The following is a 17,776-nucleotide window of genomic DNA, read 5'->3' on the forward strand; positions in this document are numbered from 1 at the left end:
AAAAATGAAGCCTCATCCTTTAGTATCTAAAAGCGACTTTTAAAACCATTTTTATTCCTGTTTTGTTTCAAGCTCTGGGTTCTGTGTGTCTTGAGATGAGCTCTAAACACATTGCCGCTTGGATGACTGTGACTCTGCTGCTCAATCATACAAAATCATATTCATCTGCTTTGTCACCTCTGGAGTTGCGTAATCTCTCCCTCTCCCTCTCCCTCTCCCTCATGGCTATTCAAACACATACTCTCTCTCTCTCTCTCTGCCGCATACATTTGCACACCCTTGTCACTTCTCCTCCATCTCTCTCTTCCCTCCAAGTGGAGGCCTCTGTCTGTGCAGCCAAAGCCCTCCCGCATCGTAAGCTCTTTTGCTTTCTTCCCTCTCTGTGTCTCGGTCTCTTGTGCATTCTGTTTCTGTTCTCCCTCTCTGTCTCTGTCCACCACTGTTCCCTCTGCCCCCTCCATTTCCACCCTGCACTGCCTTGCCCTCTTCCGCTGTCTCTCTGTCTCACAGCTGGTAGAGGATGTAGTGAATTCTTCTCTCAAACCTCTCCTACTTTAAGCCCCAGAGGTACACGCTGAAGGGCAGGAGTGTGTGTGTGTGTGTGTGTGTGTGGCTATGACTAAGTATGTGGTTGTGTGTGTGTGTGTTCTGTCCTTCTCTGTGTGTCTGACAGCACCAATTACTGCCTCAGATGCTGGAGAGATGGAGGAGACAGAGTGGAGAAGGACAGACACCTGTCACCTTAACACAAGTTCTCTTGCTCTCATCTCCTCTCTCTCTCCTTCTCAAGTAATATAGGTCAGCATGACATGTCTGTCCATCCGCCGGCTCTACCTGTCTAATGGTCTCCTTCGTCCCTTTTCTTCTTATTCATTTGTCTGTTTGATGCTGCCAGTATGAAGCAGGAACTTGTTTTACGAGAGGAACTTTTCAAAGTCACCCCATACGTTCCTCAAACTGCTTCACTTAACTCTCCTGCTGCTCTTTTCACTTATCAGATTGGAGTAAAACCAAAGTGTCAATCAAAGAGGAGGAAAAACTCCAATGTGCATCCAATCTGGTCCGAATTGCTTTGTCAAATTTATTTACAGACACTACTGGTTACAACTTACAAGAAATACATTTGTTGATCATTTGGGCAGTGCCCATTTGGAGAATCCCCTTGGCATCCATCCATCTATACTTTATATTGATTATCCTTTGAGGGTCGTGGGAGGTTATAAGAAGCTGGCTGTCATTAAGAGAGAGGCAGGATACACCTGTATTTCTGCAGTGTCCTGCAAGCTCTGCTAAGATTACCCTTCACCTGAATGCCCAGAGTTTTCCCTGTTGTTGTGAATGTGTCTAACCTGGACATTCTCCTTCTGCGTTGCTCATATGTGAAAGGAAAAGCCCGGGGAAAGTCCAGACCTGTAATCCAGATCTGTTAATGTCTGAAAACGACTGTCAAGAGACAAACAACCATTCACATCTTCAGACAATTTAGAGTTTCAAAAATCTTATTGCAGTGAAGCAACAGGTCTTATCACTGTATCACTGACCTCCACTTGAACACTTTTCTCTTTCTGCCCATTAACTTAATATTCATCATATTAATATATATAATATATTAAATCAAGTTGTAGTATAGAGTAAAACTACAGATTGCACTTTAAGGGGAGGTTTGTGTCAGACTACTTGGCCCGGCACAGTAACGTTTTGGTCTGGTTGCTAGGTTAGGCATCGTTGAGCCTGTGCAGAGATCAAAACCAAATCTGTGCTCATTCTCAAAGCAAGAGACGGTGAAAAAAGAAGACCTGCCGTCTGCCACAGAATAACTCCAGTGATGAACTATTTCTTTGAAGCAAAGCCAAGTAACCTTTAAGCCAGGCAAACATCCCTTAACACCGCTTCACAGAATCATACCCACTCCAAAGATTTTGAGTACGACTATGAGATCATAACTTTTGGGAGGGAAAGCTAAAGCCTGTACGATCTCATTTTAAGAGCAGGACAAAAAAAACTGTAGCTTGATATTACCATAACATTGCTCAACCTGTAAAGGGTAATTCAGCTTTCTGTCTGCCCAGTCACCAACAGTGATCTGAGGCCTCCTGCTGGACCATTCAGCCAATCCAACCTGGCTCTGACCACAGCGCCACGATGAAAGGCTTAGTTTGCTTTCACTTGTACAGATATGTGCCAGTTAAATTATACATGTACTATAAAGGCTCAAGATCATAGATATGCACTAAGATAAATATAATGAAACAAAGAATATGACCACACAAAAGACTGCATACACACATGAACACACACACACACCTAGAAACAATGCACTTTATATCTCATAAGAGGATTGCAGTCTCTGTTCATAATGAAAGGCTTGAGCTGGAAACAGATGTAGAAAAGGCTAATCTTTGCACCTGTGAAAGAGCTTTACTCATTTACAGTGTGTGTTTGTGTGTGCGTGTGTGTGCGTGTGTGTGTGTGTGTGCGTGCGTGCTGAAAGCTCAGTAGGGAAGCAGCCTTTTTTTATTGCCTCTCCAACACGGAGCTTGATCTCTGCCTCTATCCTTTCAACAAAAGTGTGTGTGTGTGTGTTTTCAGTGGAGGCAGCAGGTAAAGTAAGCATTTTTATGTTGATCACATACAGACTTCTGAAGGTCAAGGACTCCCCCCTGCATTTAGTATGTTCACACTCTCTCTCTCTTTCACACACACACAGACAGACAGACACACACACACACACACACACACACACTTCTCTCATTTCTTTGCTCTTCTTTTGGTGGCAGCTCAGGGAGCTTGAGAGCACAAAGGTGTGGGTAAGAAGGGAGTGGGCGGCTAACAGAAGGGTTTAGACCGCAAGTAAAGAGACTTTTGTGTGTATATGGCCCTCACAACATGTGCGTGTATGTGTGTGTGAGTGTGTCGGCCCACTGCTGCAGGCATTAGGGCATTAAGCTGTGGAAGTGTTAGGCAGTGGGATGTTATTATGAGACAGATGTTCTTAAAGGACAAACGGATATATGGGCCAAGTAAAGGTCAGTCATCTGTCCCTCTACCTGTCTGTGTATGTGTGTGTGTTCGTGTGTGTGTGTGTCGTTCTGCTGCTCTGCTTGTCCGACTTCCCTCTTCATTCATTTTGATAATGACGGCCACCTTTGCCTTCATTTCTCCTTTATTCAACTTTATCTCCACTCTCTCATACTCCATCCATTCCCCTCTCCCTTCTTCTCATCTCCTCTCTTTTGTGTTTGAATAAATGACACACAAAATCACAAAGGCTTAGGCGCTCTGGCTATATCCTCAGCACACCATAGTCCCTGTCTACATACCCACACAGCGCTGACCCAGATAATGTCTATTCACGCAAAGCCTCCCAGCAGCTCCCCTCTCACTGTGGCCGATCACTCGCCAGACATAACCAGATTTGCCAAAAGCCACCTTTGGTTGCACAACTGAAGCATTGGCCACCATGAAACCCACGGACATCAGGACGGTTTCAAAAAGACGAGACCTCATGCAGCTTGGTGGAGTCTGGTGCAGTGGGTTTTGCTGTGTGAACAAACCCACAGAGAAAACAAGGAAAAAGCAGGCCAAGGACTGAGTAACTGTTAATGCATGTTTCAACTCTTCAACATCTTTATTTAGCACTATTCCCCACAGACAGATGCAGGAGAGAGCTAGGAGAGAGGTGGAGAGGGCAGAGTGTGTCTCCTCTGGGTACAGTTGTCATTAATTGGCTGCGTTTCAGATTCTGTTGTGTTCCAGTTAGTGATAAACACATGTGCACTCCTGGGATAGTCCGTATAATCTCAACATTTAGTGTTAGATTCATGTTGATTTTGTGCTCCGTTCAGGATCTGAAGGTTTCAGGAGAGGTGAGTGCGTGAGCCGGAGGAGCGGAGGAGGCACAGGAACAGGAAAGCAGCCATTGACCCCTTCCCCTCCGGCCCCTCCCGCTCTTTCTTTCTAGTTTATGGATGGCTTCCAGATGTACAATTGGCCTGTCAGACTGATTGGGCCGCTGTTGCATAGTTATTATGGTGCTGCTCAGGTACAAACACGATGCATGGATATAGCCAGAGTCAGAGTCCTCTTTGTTGCTGCTTTCATTTGCCGTACTGCTGCACTATTATTTTATAGCCGAGAGGAACGGTTTATAAAATGTTAATAAATGAGGTTACATAGAGCCTGATGAGTATAAATGGAAGATTTGTATGATAGCTGCAGAGTCATGAGGCAAAGATGACATGAAAGGGACAGGAGCAGGTTGGTGCTTTGCACATTGTATTTTAGCCTGTTTGGTTAGTCACATGGTCAGCAAGTGAAGCTGACTGCAGAGGCAATTACAGCACTATAGAACCCTTAGCATCCAACTGATTTAATATGTGTAAAAGAAAAAAGAAATCCACTGTCTCAGAATCATAAGTATTACATTCTGCACACAGACATCAAGCACAGATTTCCCATTCTCTTAGACTTTCAAAAGATATAATTATCTGCAAATTCCTTTGAGAATAAACACAAATGTTTGTATGTAATGAAATAAATTAAAGTGAATCAGCTTAGAACTCGCAGAAAAAGATGCCTCTTATAACTCCTGAACTAGTCTGAGATTATTCCACTTTCAAATGAGGACAAAGATAACGACTAAGATCATCACTGAGGTCCGTAAGTGTCATAGCCTCTTAAACCTGCTTCATGAGAACATCTGCCCATAGATCTAATTGTTTTGTTGATATTTATTTGATAAGAAGCTTGTGTGGTCCCAAGCTCTGCATGTTTTATTATGGAGAGCACAAAAGGAACACAATAGGAACATGCAGTGGCAATTTTTCCAAGAGAATGCGCCGCTGGATGGGCGCTGTGTCAGGTGGGAGATGGCACTTGAGGACACATACTGAGGAATGCATGCAGATGTGTTTTTACATGACTCTGAGCAGGGCAGCAGTCTCCAGCATTCTCTTTCTTAGTGTTTGCTTTGTGTGTTGTGTGTTTGTTCTTTATAAACGCACTATGACGCCCCTGCGATCTTCTCCTGCAGACCGTGCGAGTGCAGAATTTTCCTGACATCCTCAATTTGCTCTGAATTTTTTATGATGAAGTTGACCACTGTACGCTGAAATTATTGACAATGAGAATATGGCCTTCCACTCAACACACAAAATCTTTGTGAGTGTGTGTACGCGCAAGTGACATAGAGAAAAAAGGCATGGGGCTCTCCTTTCCAACTCTGCCTGTGAGAATGAATTATTGAGAGTGATGAACTGAAAATAACGTGGCTGAGGAAAGGCGGTGCAGTGCTCCTCCTACACACACTCTGCTGGTCACGGGGCCGGCCCATGCGGGCACGTTTACTGGTGTGTGTGGCACAAAGTGTGTATGTGTGTGTGTGTGCTGGAGTGTATCTGGGGACAGACACGGATCTGAGGAGAGGGTGATTATAGTGTGTGCAGATTGGGTTTTAAGGAAGATGTGTAAGTGATGTGAAGATGTGACTAGAGACAGCGAGGGTGTGTGTGCTTATAGAGAAAGTTTAAATCTGTGTGTGTGTGTGTATATGCTTGTGCTTTGTGTTTTTTTGTGTCTGGTTTAATTCAAAAGGAGATGGTGAATCTTTATATTCTTTTGGCCTTTTGTCTTGATGGCAAAATAGACAGAAGAATTAGTCATTCAGTCTGTGCAGCTAACTCCCAACAGACTCCTTCTATAGGTCTGTCATGGTATTTCTCTCTCTCTCTCTCTCTGTCTTTCTGTCCCTCGCCCATGACCCTGTTCACACAGAACACACACATGCACCTGGTATCTATTTAATCTGTTTTTAGACTGCAGTATAACAACATTGGCTCAAAATTAGCCAGCCATCAACTTGGATTACCACTATAGAGAAGTGTGTGTCTGTGTAGATGTGTATTTGCTTTAATTGCACTGAAATTGAGAAATCTATCCCTGTGATTTTTTTTTTTTTTTTTGGAGGGGTTTGTGTATGTGTGTGTGTGCCTGTCAGTGAGAGAGTAAATATTTGTGCAGGGGCTCTGCAGAAGGTCAGGGTCAATGTATGACAGACAGCCCACTGGGAAATAAGACACATACAAAGGCAGAGTCTCTCTCTCTCTCTCTCTCTCTCTCTCTTTCTCTCTCTCTCTCTCACACACACACACACACACACACACACACACACACACACAGAGAATAATGTAGAGAATGGTCAGAGAGAGAGCAAGAGAGAAACACATTGAAAGAGGACAGAGTCAGAAAAATAGAACTAGACAGATGGGGGGGCAGAGACAGACAGAGAGAAAAACAGGAAGACAGAGGAAGACAGAGAAAAGACAGATATGGAGAGAATGAGGGAAAGGGGGGAGCGTTGTCCCATAGTTCTCCTTGGCTGCTCTCAGTAATTGGCTGGTATCCCGAGAACAGAGAGTAGATCAGAGAGCAGCCAGAGTGTACTCATGTGCTTCGTGTACTGGACATCACAAACCAATTCATATCTGGTCTGACCGTGTGTGTGTGTGTGTGTGTGTGCCGGTCAGAGAAGTCATAAGATACCATAAACACAGTGAGGGTCTGTCCTGAGATGTCAATCACGGAGGCCCACGTCTTCCATGTGGACACAGCTTGCATCTCTCATCCACTCTGCAACCAAGTGATCCTGCTTCTCATTCTCTACAATAAGGCTCTTTCAGGCAGAAGTTTTTACAGTGACTGTTTTAAGAGAATACATCAAAGTTTTCGACACTGTCAAAAATCACTTGATTTGAAAGATCGCAAATTTGTGGGCTAATCTCCAAAAAGTTGGTGTTGTAAACTCAACTCTGAAACAACAAGACAGGAGTTCAGGTGTATATCCGCAAAGTTGTAAAATAAATATCCACTCTTTCAATGCTCTAGTTTCAACATTTCGCAACTCTGTGCTGCAGTTTTCAAATGACAATTTACAAGGTTTCAAACCTCGAACACGAACTGAGGCACAGCGGAGGAACAGTGAGAAATTTGAAATGGGGTGTGGAATTGGAGAAACACTGTAAAAACAGTGCTGCAGTTTTGAAGAAGGAAGAATCAAATACAAAATAAAGTTTGCAGATATTTCAAATCATTTTCTGCCTCTCAAAACATTAGTTTGAATAATACAAAACCTGGTTTATTATTTCAAGCTTTCAAATGCAGAGTTTCAACCTTTTAAAGCCATTTTCAGTTTCAGAATATGATATATTATATTTATGTTATATTGTAAACTATTGTTTAATTATTGAGTTTACAGACATTGGAATCAGTTGTTAAATTTAAGTTAGTTCACGTTTGTATTCCACTGAATCTCTTTGGGAGGCAGACTCCTAAAGTGCTGACGTTCTGTACCAGTGAACACCAACTCAATTGCAGCTCTGAAAATCATGAATACTGTTTGTTCCCAGTAGATTGGTGTCTATTATAATCAAATTGCATTTGCAAACTTGCATTTACAAGACAATACGACAAGAAGCCCTTCAATGCAATTTAAATGGTTGTTTTAGCAATAATGTCAACATTCACATTTTCTTTTTAATTCCAAATTAAAATACCTGCATTTACATGACTTTGGCAGTGAGTGAAACATCAGACTTATTCATCAATGTCTCTGATGGTCAATCATGTATTTAATAATCTTTTTTTTAAATGATGTATATAATTATGAAGGTAATAAAAAAGTTTTTTCTGATAATTTATCTTTATCATTGTCTAACTGCTGAGATCATGATAAGGATTTTTTAATGTCTGTTGGTGTAACTCATAATAATCAATGCTGTGGGCAATTAGCATTGGGAAACAATTATGTAACAGAGATGGTTTGTTGACTTGTATGTCTCTGTTGACATCATTGGTGAAGAAGTGTCCCTTAAAAATATTCTGAAACAAAAGATTGACATGATTTGCTTCAGAGTTTTGTGGACTGGTGTCAGTTTGTTGTGTATTGGTTGGATGGCTGCAGCATCTCTTTAAACTCAAGAGTTACACACTATTTATACAGGATAGAAGGTGTGTGTGTCTGTGTGTGTGTGTGTGTGTGTGTGTGTGTGTGTGTTACAGGATTAGTAGTTATGGTGAATATTATGGTGTTAAAGGTTTTTATGAACTCCGATTAGGGATTAGAGGATCTCAGCAGGGGGCTGGACCCTGGTGCTGACGTCTCTATTCCTCACACAAGCATGCATGCTCACACACACACACCAACACCAATATTCAGTAAAGCACCATATAACACACAATGACTTTGCACCTAAAATAGATATGTGTTTTTTTTTACTTGGCCCATAATTTGTTCAGCATGAAGACATGTCAATTCGACCAAAAGCATGTTTCACGGGCATGTTCACACAAGTATAAACACACACACACACATACGTTGTTGGTATGCGACCTCGGTGGCCGTAAAGGACGTCACATTCAATCTCGTCAGATTTCTCAGTGACGCTTGATGTATCAATTTTTAAGTAGTTGGCCTCAACTAACACTAACACACACACACACACACACACTCACACTCAAACAAGCCGCTCTGTGCTCCTGGAGCTGTGGCACTCGAGGGGTACTAGAAGGGTTCCATCTTGAAAGCCTGTTGCCATGGTGACCATTATGGAGCTCATCTCCCCTGGGCCAGCAAGCTTTACACAACTTCCCTCTACGAAGGACACACACGTGCATACACACACAAACATTCACTCACGGTATACCACCCGCACCCATCCACATACACACACACACAAGTTGTCTCCTCTTTCTGTCCTTAATGGCAAAGCCAAAGGGGAGCCAATGTTTGACTTGGACCAAGTGTGGCAGAAAGCAAGAGAACAAAACAATTTGTAGAAGAACCATAAAGAATGTTTTAAAGACATGTGGAGCAGAAGAAGAAGTTCAGAGTGATAGTCCAAGGAAATGTTTGTTTTAGAGAAGTGCAGCTGTTGCAGATGTTGTGTACGTATGGAGCTGTCTGGCTGGATATATTTAAAACTACTACTGGGAATGGGAGGTTTGTGTTTCTATGTGCGTGCAATTTTGTGAGAATCTGCACAGGCCTTTTCTTATGCAAACTTAAAATAGATTCCCTGAGCTGAACCCTGTACAGTCAGCAGCTTCTGTCATTCACACAAGCAGCTCCAAAATGTTATTTAGCGTGATGTAACCTTTCAATCACACGTACACGCAGCTCCTCCCAGAACACGTAACAGATTTCGTTGTGTATGCCAATATGACACTTCAGCAGAAGCACTGTGAATAACACTCATTTTGACTCCATAGATGACCCCTTATTTGAATTAGCGTAAAAGGCTGCATGTGTAAGTATGTCCCTGCTTGTGGCTGTGTAATGTGTGTGAGTAATCCTAGCTGATGAAAGAAAGTGAGAAAGAGAAGTGTGCACACAACAATCTGTCAGTCATTTCGGAACGTTGGAGGAGTCGACCACAATTTTGATCATCATCAAACTAATCAGCCGTTCCAGTTTCGGAAAATGTGAGAATATCCTTGTTTTTTGTCCCAGTAAACCTTAGTCTTGCAGTGTCTGTGTATGTAGTATAACCAGAAGCAGCACTAACTGAGAATAGCAATGAAGTAGAAGATGCTTTTGAGCCCAAAATCGAGTGAGAATTCCTTCTGTGCTCATCAGTAGGACGTACCCCTTACATAACAGTCATTTGACCCACTGTTAATATAAATATGGTGATTAGTAGTGCTTTCAGCAAATATCCTTCTAGTTTGGGAGATGATTATTGGCTTATTTTATTATTGTGTGACATTTTATAAATGGTTAAAGAATCGAACCAGTAGTTGTGACACTGAAAAACAACAGAAAAGACTAGAAACAGAGCAGCAGTCAGTCATCTCAGAGTGTACAGCGTTTCCCCAGAGGAGACAGTTGGGCTGTTCCCTTCTCAATCAGTGCGTGGTGACTGAGGGTGTGTCTTGAGTAGCAGTACTATATCATATCTAAGAGCTATCGATTGGCATAAATACACTGAGTCTCTCTGGTGACCGGATGAATATTTAATAAGACACTGGATCTGAGGCCACTCTTTGTCTTTAGAAGAAACACGTACACTCACATCTCATATATTCACACACACAACATATACAGCATTGTCAACTGAAGGTGATGCAAATTTAGAGCTAGCTCACAGTTTTACAACGTACAGGAGCTTTTGCGACTAAACTTTTTCTCTCCTGTGTGAGTGTATGTTTATGTGAGCACTGTCTGGCTTCCTCAGCCTTCTTGTCCCTTTTTCATATCTACGGTAAATCATTAATCATAAGGGAACCAAGTCAAGTAACACATTTCCCATGGGGCAGACACTAGGAGTAGCTCGAGAGAAGAAAAAAAAAGGCTGGAAAAGTGGGAGAGAGAGAGAAGGAGAGAGGGGGGAAAGGGGGGACTGAGAGAGAAAGAAAAACTGGAGTGAGAACGAGGTGGAAAAGCAGAGTAGAAAACAGAAGAACAAGAGAAGGAAGCTCCACTCAGGGAGGCCAAGCTCCCATTCTTGCACTAAGTTTTTTGATCGGGCAGTTGTTCGGACGCCAGGCCTGGCATGGGGCGTCCTGTCTGTCCTCTCAGCACCGGGGTCCTTTGTGCCTCTGTGGCAGGCCTGCACCCAGAGCCAGGACTCTCCGGATGAAATGTCTCCGGAGAAAAGCTGCTTTTTTTTCACCCTGCTCGCACAACGCAGCCAAGAGGAACACACACACACATACACACACACAAACACACCAGCACAGCACATAGGCACCCATTACCTTGGAAGTTGACAGCAAGGAGGAAAGAGAGCGCAAACCCTTTGAGAATTATCACTCCCTTTTCTTTCTATCTTTCCTTCCTTTATTCCTTTCTTCTTTCTCTCTGTTTCACACCGACACACACACATTCATTCCTTTTCTGGTGTTCTCTCAACTCTTTTGGGGATTGTGCTAGTGGACTTTGCTCCCCGATGATGAATGATTTGCCTAAAAATACTGTCTGCATGCAAGCGAGCAAGCACAGCGTCCAGGTGGAGGAACTTACCTCCACAGTGAGAAATCACACTACTTTTAGGCCACTTTTAAATTCCACTATCCTCAGGTTAACCACAGCGTTGAGAAGGCGTGTGTGTGTGTTTGTGTACGCGACTGTAATAATTTACAACCTTTCTGGGACGAGTGACATGTAGCTTGATTAAATCCATGACCTTCACCACCAGCACAAGTAATCAGCAAGCAAACACACACACGTTCCCTCACAAACACACGTTCACTTACTCACCCACACACACACACCGCATACTTAACACCTTCTCACACAGAAGCGCTCAGCATACGAACATGCAATCAGCACCTGGTGGATTGTATCGCATCATTGATCCAATCGATTCACAAAATACAGGCACAGGCACACAGATTGTATTTGAGACACTCATTTCCCTTACATGGGGTTTGTACACTGCAATACTATTTACCACTGTGACAGAGAAGGCCTGTGAGGAATACCAGGCAGCCTATGAATGTATAAATAAATACGTGTGTAATCTATATTCAGATTACTAAAGGGAAAGTCAGGAATTCCATTTTACTGCCTTGGATTCAAAAGGGAAATCATTCAGGTCCCCAGTCTATTTCCATATGCTGCTGCTTTTGAGCACTTGCATGGTTTTCCCGTTTTATGACTCCACATAATGACTAATATTCAGCCTGTGAAACAGCCATACCTATACTCATATTATACTACTGTGACTATTGGTGTGAGTGCAGCTGTGTATTGTTTTGTTCCCCTGGTCGCCTGTAGATCTGAGTCTTATATAACAGCAATGGCAGATGATCTGCTGTTGCACTTTGTTATTACACTGCACAACCCTGTGGTCATATGGGCCTTCAGCCTGATGTATCTCTAATGTCACAATATATTAAATCAGACTGTTTTCTTCTTCTTTGCCATGGGTGCTGCACAGGATATCTCATGACCTATCAGTATCTGTTGTGTCCTTGTTATGGCATAACTCCTTGTTTCGTATTTTTGGACATTTTGTACCTTTTTCAAGTTTCTGTTTTCACTTGTACTCTTCTGACTCCTTTATTTTAATGAACGGTTTGGTTTTTGTAGCCTTTATGCTCTATCAGTTATGACAACATGGAAACATGGAGAAACAACTCAAACAAACATCAGACCAGTGAAATGATCAAACTTCAAATCAAAATTATTAAGGACGGTAAATAATAATTAAACCACCTGAGATGACTGTATGCACAACTACAGTGGTTACGATGTGTAGTTGTGAAGTTGAAGAAGGAACTCTGTCTGTAACCTGTGATGGATGTTTTAAACGGGCAGTCTGGGTAATAATTTCCCTGTTTGACCTCTTTTAGTGAGGTCTGGAAAACTCTGAGCATTTGTTTAAATCCTCTCAGATTATCTGATTTCCTGTGTTTCTTGTCTCCTGACATTTGTTTTGGCAATGTTGCTGTGTTCCAAACGCTCAATGATTACTTTGGCAAGTGTAATGTCATGGGAACCAACATAAATGATGGCCCAAACTACAAAAACAAGAACCGACCATTATAAACCGGAATTATCCCTAAAAGCATTTGTGGCCATGTGGGGATTTCTGGCACAACTTCATTTCTTCTCTTATAAGGTGTATGGAGAGGGGAAAAGAATTAATGAAAACCTTTGCTTTTAGACAAGTGCGTTTTAGCTTCTGGCCTTCATCATCATCATCATCATCATCATGTAATATGTTGCAAAGAACATTTAAATGGCATTTAATAGCCTTACTCTGTCTGGAACTTTTTAAAACTTTAAAAGGTCTTGGTGATGACTATGACCTGGCGTGTTGCATTATTGCATTGTCTAACCTCACGATTGTCTGTCTCCTTGCTCAGCATGCAGACCCAGTACCTACAAAGCATCAGCCACGGAAGCCTACTGCACCAAATGCCCTCCTCACAGCTCGTCCCCACTGGAACAAGCGGTCGAGTGTGTTTGTGAGAAAAGCTTCTACCGCGCTGAGACCGACCCACGCTCAATGGCCTGCACACGTGAGTTGGATAGAATGGGACACACTGGCAATAACTCAAACACATGTAAATCGTATTGGCCACAAACGCAGTCATTATAAAAATGGAGACAGATTTCCAGCCTACATGCTGCATACACAGTTAAATATTTGCATTTGGATGTTTACATTTCATGTTGTATAATGGCTTACAGTTACAATGATTGGATTACATTTCATTTGATTAGTGTGTTTCTTTAAGAATTTACATTGCATGGCTGTTTTTCATTTATTTTTTATAATCCTTTCATGTGCTTTTTCATCTGCTATTGAATTACTAAGAACTAGATATACAGACATACATATAACACACACACACACATCCATGTCTGCTTGTTGTGTGGTTACGGCACACAGATATGTCAGATGAGAAAACTGATATGGGTGATTCTCATTCTCTGTCTTCCTTTCGTGCACACACACACACACACAACACGAATGACTGTATATAAAGATTCACATGACAAAACGTCTCAATCACCCCCTGTTTGGCTGGCTGAAATAAAGGCCATATAACCTGCTCCCTCCATGTTCAAATTACATCACCAGCGCAAAAACAGCAGCGATTGTACCAAGGATATTTTGCTGGGAGGAAGTGGAGACACATTGCACAACCCAAACCAACACAAACAAAGAGCCAGAACAGAAAACGAGGGAGAACAGAAAGGAATGGGAGGAAAGATGGAGCAAAAGGCAGAGGCAGAAAGAGGTGGATCTAGATAGACTGAGAGGTATGTGGGGGGAAAGGACAGTGACATGGTGGGAGAGAGAGAGACTGAACTCAAAAAATACGGGAGACCTCTCACACGCACGCACGCACACACACGCACACACATACCCAAACCCATTATCAGGTTATGGTAGATTACACTCATTAATCAGTGCAGCAGGTGAGATGTGACAGGTGTTATCAGCTGGAAATGAGTAACGGTTTGTTCAAATATGTATGGGCGCACACGCACACACATGCTCTCTTGACTGGTGAAGAGCACTGAGCGGGATGGAGGGGAGAAAATGAGGGGAGAGGGTGAAAGACATGGAGAATGGCACTTAAGACACAGTCAGTGAATAGAACAGTGAGGGTAAATAGTGGACTATCAGAGGGATGTAATTTAAATGTCATAAAAGGGCCGATCAGTAGAAACGATGATGATGGACAGTTAGGTGTGGCCCAGGGCAGTGGGAGGGTACGGTTTAGAAAAAGACAGAATTAGCAGGCTCAGTCAGCACATCCTTTCAGCTGATTTATGACCGACAGCCTCAATTATCCCCAGCACGGCCTCGATCCCTGATGCCCACGCTCAGCCATCCCGCTCAGCCATCCCCCATCACTACCCGCTGTTCAGAGGCGTTCACTGCTGGGAGGGCTAATCAGAAAAGTCTCAGGCCCTGTCGGCAGGCCCCCTGGGGCCCACTGCTTAGGCAAGGCCTGATGAGATGTCAGGCTGAATGGGCAACTATACAGCCACATTTCCATATGGTTGAGATGTCTGCACCCTTATTGCACTGTGAGCAACCACAATCAGCGATTTCCCTGCCTCATACAATAAGAAGGACGTGGTAAACACTTACCTCGATGATGTGTTGGAGGTTTGTGGTTTGCTCAAGCTGACCATCTTGGTAATATGTAAAACTGGTCTGCCAATGAAAAAGCACAGAGAAGGCCCAGATGTAGACTTACCAGTGGTCGAACAATCTGTTTCAAGAAGCTACAGCACTGTGTAAATAAAAACTAATTCGTTTGAACAGGATCTTTGTTGTTGCCAGCGTAGAGGACCCACGGCAAGAATAATGCAGGGTGATATCGCTTTGATTCATGTTAACACACACACGCTACCCTATGAGCTGTCCTATTTAATTTTGTCTCACGTCTTTTATTTTGAATACGCACAATAAAATAAAGCGTACATGCATTCACATTCACGAGGGTGAGCACATGGCTTAGATATAAGTGTTCACATAAAAGACACAAAGTGGAATTCAGACTCTCAGGTTTATTTAAAAACGAAAAGATTCTTTAGTCCTATTTTAAACACTTTAGACTTTTTAAATGTATGGATAAATGTTAACAGACTTCATCTGAATGTCTAATATATGTAAAATAAAAGAACATTTGTGTGCCTGCATGAAAATGATTACTGACGCACTTTTTGGTCTCCAACTCTACGCGACACTAATCATTCCAGCTGAGGTTGAGAGCAATATTAACTACTCTAAATCATAAAATATACCTGACTCATGAGAAAACGACTCACAGCCCTTTCAATAGATCATTGTCCACTTGCTATTTATTGTCTGCATTGCAGCGCCCAAAGAGTATCAGTTACATTCACATGGAGAAAAAAACCCCTGCAGTCTGGAGTCTGCTATTTAACATCACATTAAGTCTCTCTGAAGATGCATTCAGAGTTTGGAAGTGTAATATATTGTCATAGTGTCACGTTTACAATCAGCCAGACTCTTCTAATCACTGTCTGTTCCATTAATCGAGCGCTAAGTGTCCACCCTCTGGCTGGAGTCTGTTAATTCATTTTTAATTCAATCAATGTTTTTAATAGAAACTGATATTAAATTGCTAATGAACATTAAGACAATGCACGTTTATAGAATGTACATTTGGGAAAAAATCATTTCCATCAGTAATTATTTCATGAGCTGGCACTGGCAAGGAGTGGTGCAGTAGCAAAGGTTGTTCCAGATGCATGCTGGGACAGCTTGGATTTAGTGGTCACAGCTTTCCATATGTTTAAATTGCTTTTCAAAAAAGCACCTGTTTTATTTTGCAGCATTAAAGGTACCACGTGGAGTTTTTGACCAGTAGTAGTGCTGTTAAGCAGTGATTTTTAGAGTGGGAAATAAAATGTATTAAGCTTTTTTTGGCGTAAGGGAGAACTGCACAGAGTCTTACAAATGGCTTGAAGCAATATCGCTTGAGTCAGCATAGATTGGCCTGAAACTGACCTCTTACCAGACCTCTGTGGCCTGCTCTTCATCTCTGCCTGAGGCAAGTGGCTCAAGGCTACATAACACACCTGACTCTGAGCAAACTGTCAGCAGACGAGCTGCAGGATGTCAAATAAAAAAAGATATTGCTGGTTCTCTAATTGCATCAGTTTTTATTCTTTTTTTAAATGTCTTTCTTTCAAACGTAAGTCTGACAGTGTTATAGGGCTGAACTGCCGGGTCACTTTTTAAATATGTTTATTACGAATATGCACAACAGCTTATTTAGTTGAATAGTTCATTTAACGTAAAAACAACTAAATTACAACTGCAGAGAAATAAACCTTTGCCCTGTTTCTTACCTCAGGTCCCCCATCTGCTCCAGAGAACCCCATCTCCACGGTGAACGAGACCTGCGTGACTCTGGAGTGGTCGCCACCCAGAGACACAGGAGGCCGAGGGGACATCACCTACAGCCTGCACTGCAGGAAGTGCTCCGGCGATGGAAAAAAGTGCACACCGTGTGGTAGCAGCGTCCATTTTGTCCCCAGGCAGTTTGGTCTCTCCTCAGCCACCGTGCTGGTCACTGACCTGCAGCCGGACTCCAACTACAGCTTCACTGTTGAGAGCCAGAATGGAGTGTCAGATTTAAGTCCGACACCAAGAGGAACAGTGGTCATCAATGTCACCACGTCACAAACAGGTGAGAACATACACACATATACTGGGGGGCATGTCAAAAAGACGGAATTCACACAGATTCCTTCATAATATTTTCATGTGTTGCAGGGTATTTTCAGATAAGATTGCAGGAAAAACATTTTCCTTTGGATCTCATTGATATCTGCCTTTAAAGGCTGATACCAAAATAAAATCCTCTGGGGAAGAACATACTCATCATCTTGAAATGGGAATTTGGTGGAAAAGGGAAGCGTGTATTTTTCAAAAATCGCCTCCTGATTGCAGTGTCCTGACAGATAGCATCAGGCTTTTACATGGCAACTGTAAAATTACTGCTGTGCTGCATCACTCTGATAGCACAAAATGACACCTCTGCACCTCTGGCTGCGCATATATAATCATATGTGCAACCCTCACAGTGTGGAACTGTGGGAAATTGGTGCAAGAGAAGTGCATATGACAAGGTAGTTGTAGCTAATAGGCCTCTCACTATGAATGTGTGTGTGTAATAACTAGAAGGGGGAAGGTGAAAGGGCTGTAGGAGGTTGTTAACCTCATTAAGATTTCCACATGTCACAAGTGCTGCTCTCCATCACAGCACAACACACATTCATTTACACAAACACATGACAGACACACTTTCATCCCACTCGAGCCTGTGCTCCGATGTGGGAGGGCTGGGTAGGAAGTCGCAGGGCTTTGAATTTGTGCATTAATAACACGAGCAGATCACACATAAGGCACACGCATGTCACACATGCACACATCGTAGGAATACTGTAATCACACATGTATAAAACACCTCGTGAACACTCTCATTAGCGGAATGACGCATTTCAAATCTGAGCTGTTTGTGTCATTATAGCACTTAGGGTATCCATCTCTCCCCTCGCTCTATTCATGCTTTTTCTATCACATCTAGTTGAACTTTCCGCTTTCTCTTTGTCGCTCATGTTTTCACCCTCTTTTCCTTTTGTTTCCCTACAGTAAGCGTAGTGCTGAAGGAGAGGCGGAGCAAGGACAGCGTGACTTTAGCCTGGCAGGGGCCAGAGAGGCCCAACGGGGCAATAGTAGAGTATGAGGTCATCTATTACGAGAAGGTGAGAAACACC

At 42.7% G+C, this 17,776-nt stretch overlaps 1 protein-coding gene across 1 annotated transcript in view; it reads left to right on the forward strand.

The window, feature by feature from the left end:
• Nucleotides 1-17,776, forward strand: part of epha4b (eph receptor A4b) — an 83,773-nt gene that overhangs the window by 28,576 nt on the left and 37,421 nt on the right. Inside the window, exons 6-8 of the mRNA XM_020110216.2 lie at nt 12,868-13,023; nt 16,351-16,686; nt 17,652-17,764. Of these exons, the coding sequence (XP_019965775.1) occupies nt 12,868-13,023; nt 16,351-16,686; nt 17,652-17,764 (605 nt within the window). The remainder of the gene's footprint in view (nt 1-12,867; nt 13,024-16,350; nt 16,687-17,651; nt 17,765-17,776) is intronic.

The sequence above is a fragment of the Paralichthys olivaceus genome, chromosome 16 (assembly GCF_024713975.1).
Source record: "Paralichthys olivaceus isolate ysfri-2021 chromosome 16, ASM2471397v2, whole genome shotgun sequence".
In the NCBI taxonomy this organism is placed as follows: Eukaryota; Metazoa; Chordata; class Actinopteri; order Pleuronectiformes; family Paralichthyidae; genus Paralichthys; species Paralichthys olivaceus.